The sequence below is a fragment of the Pristiophorus japonicus genome, chromosome 26, assembly GCF_044704955.1.
Source record: "Pristiophorus japonicus isolate sPriJap1 chromosome 26, sPriJap1.hap1, whole genome shotgun sequence".
NCBI classification, from domain to species: Eukaryota; Metazoa; Chordata; class Chondrichthyes; family Pristiophoridae; genus Pristiophorus; species Pristiophorus japonicus.
This window is the reverse complement of record NC_092002.1, coordinates 24,841,697-24,853,841: the sequence shown is the minus strand read 5'-3', so window position 1 is coordinate 24,853,841 and position 12,145 is coordinate 24,841,697. Positions and strand designations below refer to the sequence as shown.

General features: G+C 50.1%; 1 protein-coding gene across 2 annotated transcripts in view; it reads right to left on the bottom strand.

Moving 5' to 3' along the window:
• The window catches only part of LOC139239251 (metastasis-associated protein MTA1-like), a 191,257-nt gene that overhangs the window by 22,162 nt on the left and 156,950 nt on the right, over positions 1-12,145 (bottom strand). For both annotated transcript variants that reach the window (XM_070867950.1, XM_070867951.1), the window contains exons 10-11: positions 9,232-9,420; positions 4,457-4,531 (exon numbers count right to left, since the gene is read on the bottom strand). In XM_070867950.1, coding sequence (XP_070724051.1) covers positions 4,457-4,531; positions 9,232-9,420 — 264 coding nt within the window. The remainder of the gene's footprint in view (positions 1-4,456; positions 4,532-9,231; positions 9,421-12,145) is intronic.

The window sequence follows — 12,145 nt, the reverse complement described above, 5'->3', positions numbered from 1 at the left end:
GCCACATAAAAGGTTACTGCACAAGATAAAAGTTCACGGGGTTGGGGGTAATATATTAGCATGGATAGAGGATTGGCTAATAGAAAACAGAGAGTTGGGATGAATGGGTCATTTTCCAGTTGGCAAACAGGAACTAGAGGGGTGCCACAGGGATCAGTGCTGGGGCCTCAACTATTTACAATCTATATTAATGACTTGGATGAAGAGACCGAGTGTAATGTAGCCAAGTTTGCTGATGATACAAAGATGGGTGGGTAAGCAAATTGTGAGGAGGACACAAAACATCTGCAAAGTTATATAGACAGGCTAAGTGAGACGGCAAAAATTTGGCAGATGGAGTCTCGTGTGGGAAAATGTGAGGTTATCCACTTTTGGCAGAAAAAATAGAAAAGCAAATTATAATTTAAATAGAGAAAAATTGCCAAGTGCTGCAGTACAGAGGGACCTGGGGGTCGTTGTGCAGGAAACACAAAAAGTTAATATGCAGGTACAGCAAGTAATCAGGAAGGCAAATGGAATGTTGGCCTTTATTGCAAGGGGGATACAGTATAAAAGCAGAGAAGTCCTGATACAACTGTACAGGGTATCGCTGAGGCCACACCTGGAGTACTGCGTACAGTTTTGGTCTCCGTATTTAAGGAAGGATATATCTGCATTGGAGGCTGTTCAGAGAAGGTTCACTCGGTTGATTCCGGAGATGTGGGGGTTGACTTATGAGGATTGTTTGAGTAGGTTGGTCTATACACATTGGAGTTCAGAAGAATGAGGTGTGATCTTATCGAAACATATAAGATAATGAGGGGGCTCGACAAGGTAGATGCAGAGAGGATATTTCCATACATAGGGGAAACTAAAACTAGGGGACATAGTCTCAGAATAAGAGGTTGCCCATTTAAAACTGAGATGAGGAGGAATTTCTTCTCTCAGAGAGTTATGAATCTATCGAATTATCTGCCCCAGAGAGCTGTGGAGGCTGGGTCATTGAATATATTTAAGGCGGAGATAGACAGATTTTTGCGCGATAAGGGAATAAACGGTTATGGGGAGCGGGCCAGGGAAGTGGAGCTGAGCCCATGATCGGATCAGCCATGATCTTATTAAATGGTGGAGCAGGCTCGAGGGGCCGAATGGCCTAAGCCTGCTCCTATTTCTTATGTTCTTATGTAAACTGACTCCCATATCACTACCGAAACCCAAACCCACTCCCAGATCACTACTGAACCCCAAAACCACTCCCCGGTACCTACTGAACCCCCAAACGACTCTGATCACTACTGAACCCACTCCCTGATCACTACTGAACCCTGAGTGCACTCCCTGATCACTACTGAAAGCACTGCCTGATCACCATGGAACCCCAAACGCACTCCCTGATCACCACTGAATCCTGAACCCATTCTCTGATCATTACTGAACCCCAAACACACTCCCTGATCACTACTGAACCCTGAACCCACTCCCTGATCACTACTGAACCCCGAACCCACTCCCTGATCACTACTGAAACCTGAACCCCGAACCCACTCTCTGATCACTACTGAAACCTGAACCCCGAACCCACTCCCTGATCACTACTGAAACCTGAACCCCGAACCCACTCCCTGATCACTACTGAAACATGATCCCACTCCCTGATCACTACTGAAACATGATCCCACTCCCTGATCACTACTGAACCCCGAACCCACTCCCTGAACACTATTGAAACATGATCCCACTCCCTGATCACTACTGAACCCCAAACCCACTCCCTGATCGCTACTGAACCCCAAACACACTCCCTGATCTCTACTGAACCCCGAACCCACTCCCTGATCACTACTGAACCCTGAACCCACTCCCTGATCGCTACTGAACCCTGAACCCACTCCCTGATCACTACTGAAACATGATCCCACTCCCTAATCACTACTGAACCCCAAACCCACTCCCTGATTACTACTGAACCCCGAACCCACTCCCTGATCTCTACTGAAACATGATCCCACTCCCTGATCACTACTGAACCCCAAACCCACTCCCTGATCACTACTGAACCCCAAACCCACTCCCTGATCATTACTGAACCCCGAACCCACTCACTGATCACTACTGAACCCCGAACCCACTCTCTGATCACTACTGAACCACTCCCCGATCACTACTGAACCCTGAACCCACTCCCTGATCACTACTGAACCCTGAACCCACTCCCTGATCACTACTGAACCCCAAACCCACTCCCTGATCACTACTGAACCCTGAACCCACTCCCTGATCACTACTGAACCCTGAACCCATTCCCTGATCACTACTGAACCCCAAACCCACTCCCTGATCACGACCGAACCCACTCCCTGATCACTACTGAACCCACACCCTGATCACTACTGAACACACTCTCTGATCACCACGGAACCCCAAACACACTCCCTGATCACTACTGAACCCTGTGCGCACTCTCTGATCATTACTGAACCGTAATTTTTAAAAAGCCTGCAGAGAACGACTAAAAAAATGATAAAGAGAGGGAAGATAGATTATGAAAGTAAACTAGCACGAAATATAAAAACAGATAGTAAGAGTTTCTACAGGTACATAAAAAAGAAGAGTGGCTAAAGTAAATGTTGGTCCTCTGGAGGATGAGACTGGGGAATTAATAATGGAGAACCGGGAAATGGCAGAGACGTTGAACAAATATTTTGCATACGTCTTCGTGGTAGAAGACACTAAAAAATCCCACTAGTGGATAATCAACGGGCTATAGGTAGGGAGGAACTTAATACAATCACTTTCATTAATGAAGTAGTATTAGGTAAAATAATGGGACTAAAGGCAGACAAGTCCTGATGGCTTACATCCGAGGGTTTTAAGGGAAGTGGCTGCAGAGATAGTGGATGCATTGGTTGTAATCTACCAAAATTCCCTGGATTCTGGGGAGGTCCCAGCAGATTGGAAAACTGAAAATGTAACGCCTCTATTTAAAAAAGGAGGCAGACAAAAAGCAGGAAACTATAGAACAGTTAGCCTAACATCTGACGTTGGGAAAATGCTGGAGTCCATTATTAAGGAAGCAATAGCAGGACATTTGGAAAAGCAAAATTCTGTAAGGCAGAGGTCAACATGGATTTATGAAAATCATGTTTGACAAATTTGCTGGAGTTCTTTGAGGATGTAATGAGTAGGGTGGATAAGGGGGAACCAGTGGATGTGGTGTATTTGGATTTCAAGAAGGCATTCGATAAGGTGCCACGTAAGAGCGTGGCGGCCCCGACCTGTGAGCGACCATCAGCGGCAGGTCGGGCCATAAAGGAGCGGCGCTGTGGACTCTGGAGCGTCCCCTGGAGCGGCCATACCACTGCAAGGTACAACGTGAGCTGCGACAGCAGTGAAGAGGGATGTCATCAAGGTCCAGGTCGACGATTGGAGCGCGGGCAGGTACAGCAGGAGCGGCGAGGTCAGGGCGCAGGAGCGGCAAGAGATCGTGGAGCGACGTGATCGGGGCCCAGGAGAGGCGAGAGTTCGGGGCCCCGGGAGAGGCGAGAGTTCGGGGCCCCGGGAGAGGCGAGAGTTCGGGGCCCCGGGAGAGGCGAGAGTTCGGGGCCCCGGGAGAGGCGAGAGTTCGGGGCCCCGGGAGAGGCGAGAGTTCGGGGCCCCGGGAGAGGCGAGAGTTCGGGGCCCCGGGAGAGGCGAGAGTTCGGGGCCCCGGGAGAGGCGAGAGTTCGGGGCCCCGGGAGAGGCGAGAGTTCGGGGCCCCGGGAGAGGCGAGAGTTCGGGGCCCCGGGAGAGGCGAGAGTTCGGGGCCCCGGGAGAGGCGAGAGTTCGGGGCCCCGGGAGAGGCGAGAGTTCGGGGCCCCGGGAGAGGCGAGAGTTCGGGGCCCCGGGAGAGGCGAGAGTTCGGGGCCCCGGGAGAGGCGTGGGCCCAGGGGCAGCACGGCCAGCCCACACTGCGATATGTGTGCGCACTGGGTCCGTGCAGCAGAGCAGGTCTCCAGTCATCTGTGTGCAACGGCCACAACACATTAAATAAATGAAGGAACTGATTGTAATGTAGCCAAGTTTGTTAATGATACAAAACATTTGCAAAGAGATATAGACAGGCTAAGTGGGCAAACATTTGGCAGATGGAGTATAATGTGGGAAAATGTGAGGTTATCCACTTTGGCAGAAATAATAGAAAAGCAAATTATAATTTAAATGGAGAAAAATTGCAAAGTGCTGCAGTACAGAGAGACCTGGGGTTCCTTGTGCATGAAACACAAAACGTTAGTATGCAGGTACAGCAAGTGATCAGGAAGGCAAATGGAATGTTGGCCTTTATTGCAAGGGGGATAGAGTATAAAAGCAGAGAAGTCCTGCTACAACTGTACAGGGTATTGGTGAGGCCTCATTGCCAGCTCTCTCAGTTTGTGCTACAGCGAGTCACTTTACCCTCAATGTTCCAACATCACAAAACTAAACAGAAGCAGAACTCTACCTGCTGCACGTATCTGTCGGTTGTTTTCCACATGTAATAGTATTCAATTATACTGGTTAGCGATTTCCATGGAATCTGCAACAGGTAATGGAAGGGCAGGTAAGAGTCCAGAATGCAATACAATCCCATGCATCCAACACCAACATAACACATTTCACAAAGATCCCCACACTACATGACACAGGAAGAGCATTATAGATAACCAGAGGCCTGGAGACAGAGAACCATCTCGCCAGGTACTTCTCAGCCTTGCCTCTGATCATACAGCAGCAGGAGCGGGACTCTTGTCAAGACCACTATTTTATTCAGCCTCCACATAGGGCAGGGGCTGAACCTTCCTGCAGAGCAGTACAAGCTCACACTGCTAGTCTGTACAGACCTTCCCCAACAGCACATATGGTCTTTGGCCATAAGAAAAAAAAAGAAAGACTTGCATTTATATAGCGCCTTTAACAACCACCAGACATCCCAAAGTGCTTTATAACCAATGAAGTACTTTTGGAGTGTAGTCACTGTTGTAATGTGGGAAACGCGGCCACCAATTTGCGCACAGCAAGCTCCCACAAACAGCAATGTGATAATGACCAGATAATCTGTTTTTGTTATGTTGATTGAGGGATAAATATTGGCCCCAGGACACTGGGGATAACTCCCCTGCTCTTCTCCGAAATAGTGTCATGGGAACGTTTACGAGAGGGCAGACGGGGCCTCGGATTAAAGTCTCATCCAAAAGACGGCACCTCTGACAGTGCAGCACCTCCTCAGCACTGCACGGGAGTGTCAGCCTAGATTAATATGCTCAAGTCAAGGTGGATGCAGAGAGGATGTTTACGCTGATAGGGGAGACTAGAACTAGAGGGCACGATCTGAGAATAAGGGGCCACCCATTTAAAACTGAGATGAGGAGAAATTTCTTCTCTCAGAGGGTTGTAAATCTGTGGAATTCGTTGCCTCAGAGCTGTGGATGTTGGGACATTAAATAAATTTAAGACAGAAATAGACAGTTTCTTAAACGATAAGGGGATAAGGGGTTATGGGGAGCGGGCGGGGAAGTGGAGCTGAGTCCATGATCGGATCAGCCATGATTGTATTAAATGGCGGAGCAGGCCCGAGGGGCCATATGGCCTACTCCTGTTCCTATTTCTTATGTTAAGTCCCTGGAGTGGGACTTGAACCCACAACCTTCCGACTCAAAGGCGAGTGTGCTACCCACTGAGCTACAGCTGAGCAAAGTAATGACTAAACCCTCTGAACAACTGCACGCTCAGAGAATCTGGCCGTGCAGGAGCTTTGAAATTACGTGCTTGACTTTTGAGCAACTTTTATAAAGACACAGACCTGCATTTATACAGCGCCTTCAAATCCTCAGGATGTCCCAAGTGCTTCACAGCCAATCATGTTCTTTTATGTAGACAGACATAACAACCAATTGCTGCACAGCAAGTTCCCACAAACAGCAATAAGATGAATGTGCATTTCATCGGTTTCTGGCGGTGTTGGTGAAGCGAATGTTGACCAGGACAATGGGAGAACTCCCTGCTCATCATCAAAACAATGCCCTGGGGGTCTTTTACGCCTAAACAGGCCTCGGTTTAACATCTCATCCAAAAGGCGGTGCCTCCAACAGTGCGGCACTCCCTCAGTACTACAGTGAAGTGTGTGTCTAGATGATGGGCTCAAGTCCTGGAGTAGGACTCGAACCCAGAACCTCTGACAAGGTGAGTGCGCTACCGAGCCGAGCTGTGGGCAGGAAGCCAGCATGTACGCTAGCATGTACGCTGGTGTCTCGACATTGCCTCGGCTCCAAACACACCACCCAGTATAAAACATTTTGGAACAGAGGCATTACGTTTCCAAAATGGTTTTCCTGATGCAGTTAATTCTTAGGTCCGTGCAGCAGAGCAGGTCTCCAGTCGTCCTGTATTAGCATGGATAGAGAATTGGCTGGCGAACAGAAAGCAGAGAGTCGGGATAAATGGGTCCTTTTCGGGTTGGAAATCAGTGGTTAGTGGTGTGCCACAGGGATCAGTGCTGGGACCACAACTGTTTACAATATACATAGATGACCTAGAAGAGGGGACAGAGTGTAGTGCAACAAAATTTGCAGATGACACTAAGATTAGTGGGAAAGCAGGTTGTGCAGAGGACTGAGAGAGGCTGCAAGGAGATTTAGATAGGTTAAGCGAATGGGCTAAGGTTTGGCAGATGGAATACAATGTCGGAAAGTGTGAGGTCATCCACCTTGGGAAAAAAAAACAGTAAAAGGGAATACTATTTGAATGGGGAGAAATTACAACATGCTGCGGTGCAGAGGGACCTGGGGGTCCTTGTGCATGAAACTCTTTTGAGTTTTTTTTTGAAACTCTTTTGAGTCCTTGTGCATGAATTCCAAAAAGTTAGTTTGCAGGTGCAGCAGGGAATCAGAATGGAATGTTGGCCTTCATTGCGAGAGGGATGGAGTACAAAAGCAGGGAGGTCTTGCTGCAACTGTACAGGGTATTGGTGAGGCCGCACCTGGAGTACTGCGTGCAGTTTTGGTCACCTTACTTAAGGATATACTAGCTTTGGAGGGGTACAGAGACGATTCACTAGGTTGATTCGAGAAATGAGGGGGTTACCTTATGATGATAGATTGAGTAGACTGGGTCTTTACTCCTTGGAGTTCAGAAGGATGAGCGGTGATCTTATAGAAACATTTAAAATCATGAAAGGGATAGACAAGATAGAAGCAGAAGTTGTTTCCACTGGTCGGGGAGACTAGAACGAGGGGGCACAGCCTCAAAATACGGAGGAGCCAATTTAAAACCGAGTTGAGAAGGAATTTCTTCTCCCAGAGGGTTGTGAATCTGTGGAATTCTCTGCCCAAGGAAGCAGTTGAGGCTGGCTCATTGAATGTTTTCAAGTCAAAGATAGATAGATTTTTAAGCAATAAGGGAATTAAGGGTTACGGGGAGCGGGCGGGTAAGTGGAGCTGAGTCCACGACCAGATCAGCCATGATCTTATTGAATGGCGGAGCAGGCTCGAGGGGCTAGATGGCCTACTCCTGTTCCTAATTCTTATGTTCTTATGTTCTGGTTTAACCCTTGTCACTGGACCAAGACCTCGCTCTGTCAAGCCCGTGTGGTGGATGGTGTGCAACGGCCACCCCACGCTAAAATAATCCACGCACAGGCATCTTCCACCCCCTCAATTGGAGTTCAGGACTGGAACATCGGGTCCATTATTGAAACATCTCTGAACTTGAGTGGAAGCAAGTCAACCTGGTTCGAGGGACCGCCTATGATGATGATGATGATCTGCCCATACCTTTTGCAGTGCTCACTTTCTGCCACTAGAGGACACCAATGTGCACTGTAAAAGGACGACTGTACACATTATTTCAATCCTGCACCTTTCACCAGTAGAGGTAGCATTTATGCAGAGCTGTGGTGCGTATCCAAAAACTTCCAATTGCAAACTTCGACATCTGTCACAAACAGCAAGTGCAGATCATTCTATGGCTCCAACACTGACCCCCAGACACCTATTCACATCGCTCCCGTGTGCACAAATCGGTATATTAATTAACGCATGGCACTCGGTGAGTATTCATTTTATCCCATTATGGCTTCTTGGAGCTTACCCACTGTTAAGTGTTGTTTGATAACATTCCTGCACAGCGCATCGAGAGGTTTAACTACGTAAAAGGCGCTCTATAATTGCAAGTTGCTATTGGTATAGTAACCCTCCCCCCTTCTTGAACAGAGCCATTACATTGGCAGCTCTTCAGTCCTGTGGCACAACTTCCATTTCCAAGGATGCTTGAAAGATTGAGGGCAGAGCCTCAGACTTCCGCAGTATTGTAACCACAGGCAGTCCCTCGAAGCGAGGATGACTTGCTTCCACGCCAAAAAGGGATGAGTTCACAGGTGTTTCAATGTTCCAGATCCCAAAATAATATTCCAGATACCGAACTAAGTCTTGAAGTGTGGAAGATGCCTGTGCGTGGATTTTTTTTAACGTGGGGTGACCGTTGCACACCAGCCATCACACGGGCTTGACAGAGCTAGGTCTTGGTCCAGTGGCAAGGGTTAACCAGGACAACTGGAGACCAGCTCTGCTGCACGGACCTAGTGCGCACACATATTGCAGTGTGGGCTGGCCCGTGCCTCTTCTGAGCCTCAAACTCGTGCCTCTCCTGGGCCCCGGTCACTTCCCTCGACAAACTCTTGCCGCTCCTTCGCCCCTCCTGCTGTGCCTTCCCGCACTGCAGTCAGCGACCTGGCTTCGCAGCCGTTCCCTCCTGCAGCAGCACGCGCTGCTCCCTGCAGTTGTAGGCCGCTGCACACTGCTCCCTCCAATGGCCCCGACCTGCTGATGGTCTTGCAGGCCGGGGCCGCTCCGATTTCCAGGCCGGGTCGCCACACGCTGCTATATTACACATATTGTAATATGTAGCCAGCAGAGCATGGTGCTCCCTTTGCAGTGTCCCATCACACAATCCCAGGGCAGGTACAGCACGGGGTTAGATACAGAGTAAAGCTCCCTCTACACTGTCCCATCAAACACGGCCAGGGCAGGTACAGCACGGGTTAGATACAGAGTAAAGCTCCCTCTACACTGTCCCATCAAGTAGTGGAAGGCCAGTGTTTAACTGAGTGCACCAGCAATGAACTCAGAGCTACAATATTATCCAGGCTTGTTTTAGTGGGACCAAGTTAACCCCACACGGGGCGACAGTTACAGGACGCAGACCAAAAGTGCCTTGCCGCTTACAACTTTTAGCTGTACTCACAAAGTCTTGTCGAATGTCACTAAAATCCTTGCCGTATTTCTCCAGAGCCTCCTCGAACAGGTTGGCTTCGGAGGCTGACCACTCCTCCATCTCATCCCGGCAGAGCACGGGTCCTCCCTGTGGCACCAGCGCTGAAATCGCCCTCGACACGTCATACTTATTCTTATGCAATGTGTCCATCGAGTGAAACTGCAACAGAGGACAGAGCTGGAGTCAATATCCAGGAACCCATCAACACAGGATCAGCCGTGCGCGCTCGAACACCGTCCCACACACAGTACACTGCGGTACACTGTCCCACATACAGCACACTGCGGTACACCATCCCACATACAGCACACAGCGGTACACCTTCCCACATACAGCACACTGCGGTACACCGTCCCACACACACACTGCGGTACACCGTCCCACACACACACTGCGGTACACTGTCTCCCACACAGGGCACACTGTGGTACACCGTCCCACACACAGGGCACACTGCGGTACACCGTCCCACACACAGGGCACACTGCAGTACACCGTCCCACACACAGGGCACACTGCACACTATGATACACCGTCCCACACACAGTACACACTGCGGTACACTGTCCCACACACAGTACACACTGCGGTACACCGTCCCCCACACAGTGCACACTGCGGTACACCGTCCCACACACAGTACATACAGCGGTACACTGTCCCCCACACAGTACACACTGCGGTACACTGTCCAATACACATTGCACACTGTCCCACACACAGTACTCACTGCGGTACACTGTCCCACACACAGTACACACTGCGGTACACCGTCCCACACAAAGTACACACTGCGCTACACCGTCCCACACACAGTGCACACTGTGGTACAACGTCCCACACACTGTACACATTGCGGTACACCGTCCCACACACAGTACACACTGCGGTACACTGTCCCACACACATTGCACACTGCAGTACACTGTCCCACACACATTGCACACTGTCCCACTCACAGTACTCACTGCGGTACACTGTCCCACACACAGTACACACTGCGGTACACCGTCCCACACACAGTACACACTGCGGTACACCGCCCCACACACAGTATACACTGCTGTACACCATCCCACACACAGTACACACTGCGGTACACCGTCCCACACACAGTACACTGCGGTACACCGTCCCACACACAGTGCACACTGTGGTACACCGTCCCACACACACAGTGCACACGCTCGAACACTGTCCCACACACAGTGCGATACACTGTTCCCCGCACACAGACTGCGGTACACCGTCCCGCGCACACAGACTGCGGTACACCGTCCCGCACACAGACTGCGGTACAGCGTCCCGCACACACAGACTGCGGTACACCGTCCCGCACACACAGACTGCGGTACACTGTCCCGCGCACACACACACACTGCGGTACACCGTCTCGCACACAGGGCAAGACATACGCTATCTGGCACACTATGCTACTTGTAGGACCATACAGCTACGACAATAATTGAAGCAGCAGCAGAGTGTGGTGGATAAATGAGGACTGAGACTCTGACCATGGTACAATGATGAGCAGCTCACAGTGCTCACATTACAGCAGCATTTACACCAATACCCCAGTCAGACTGACTGTTAAACTCATCCAAGCTCAAGTACTGGTTTGTGACACTGAAACAGGATAGTCCTCAATTGTGTTGCCATTTACAAGAATGACCATTTGTTGCGTTTGCCTGTGAACCGTTAGCTTGTCTCAGCCAGGGTAGCAGTCGGGAGGGACCCTATAATTAACAGTGACACCATAGGGCTTTATTCCTGATCACGATCTGTTAACTGCAACATGAATGTGCATAAGTCGGATAAGGACAGACTGGGAGCGGCGGTGATTATTTCCATGGTTGAATAGCCTGGAACACACACGGGGAGGGCGCCAAGCATCCATGGTATTGGACGTCTAGAGTCAACACCTTCAGGAGAAGAGGGAAATGGTTCAAAGTGCTGGACGCAGTACCCTGGAAACACTGAAGCACCCTCATTACATCCGCAGAAGAATTTGAAAACTCACGAAGCATACTGCTGTTTGCATAAAAAGTCAAGTTGTGCACAGCAAGATATCCACAAGCAGTAAATAAGATGAAGCAGCAGTTCTGTATCAGGTGATTGACAGAGAAATGCTGGCCAGGATACTGGGAGAACTAGCTGCTGATTTTTAAACAGTTACATCTACCTTTACCACTGCACAAACAGGTATCCCATCTGAAAGGTGACACCTTAGATAGTGCAGTACTCACTCAGTACTGCTCTGAAGTGTCGGCCTGGAGAATGTGTTCAAGTCTTGAACTGCGACTTGAACTTGCAACCTTCTCACTCAGACGGGAGAGTGCTGCCATTGAGCCAAGCTGACAACTAATATTTAGCGATAAACATTCCTTCAGGCTGACTCGGACTGGGGTACAGATTTCACAAGCGCTGACTCTGACTGGGGTCATTAGCATAGGCGGCCCCACGAACGAGGATGACCCGATGTTCCAGTCCTGAACTCCAATTGAGGGGCTGGAAGATGCCTGTGGGTGGATTTTTTTTAACGTGTGGTGGCCGTTGCACATCAATCACCACACGGGCTTAACAGAGCGAGGTCTTGGTCCAGTGGCAAGGGTTAACCAGGACGACTGGAGACCTGCTCTGCTGCACGGACCCAGTGCGCACACATATTGCAGTGTGGGCTGGGCCCGTGCTGCCCCTGGGCTCTGCTGGGCCCCGTACTCTCATTTGCCGCACCTCTGCCACAAAAACACTCGCCGCACCTTCGCCACGATCTCCCACCGCACCTCCACACCAATCATTCGCAGAACCTCCGCCCCGATCACTCGTCGCAAGTCCGCCACGACCTTCCCGCTCCTCTGCTGTACCAGGGCCCCGCCGATGTTCC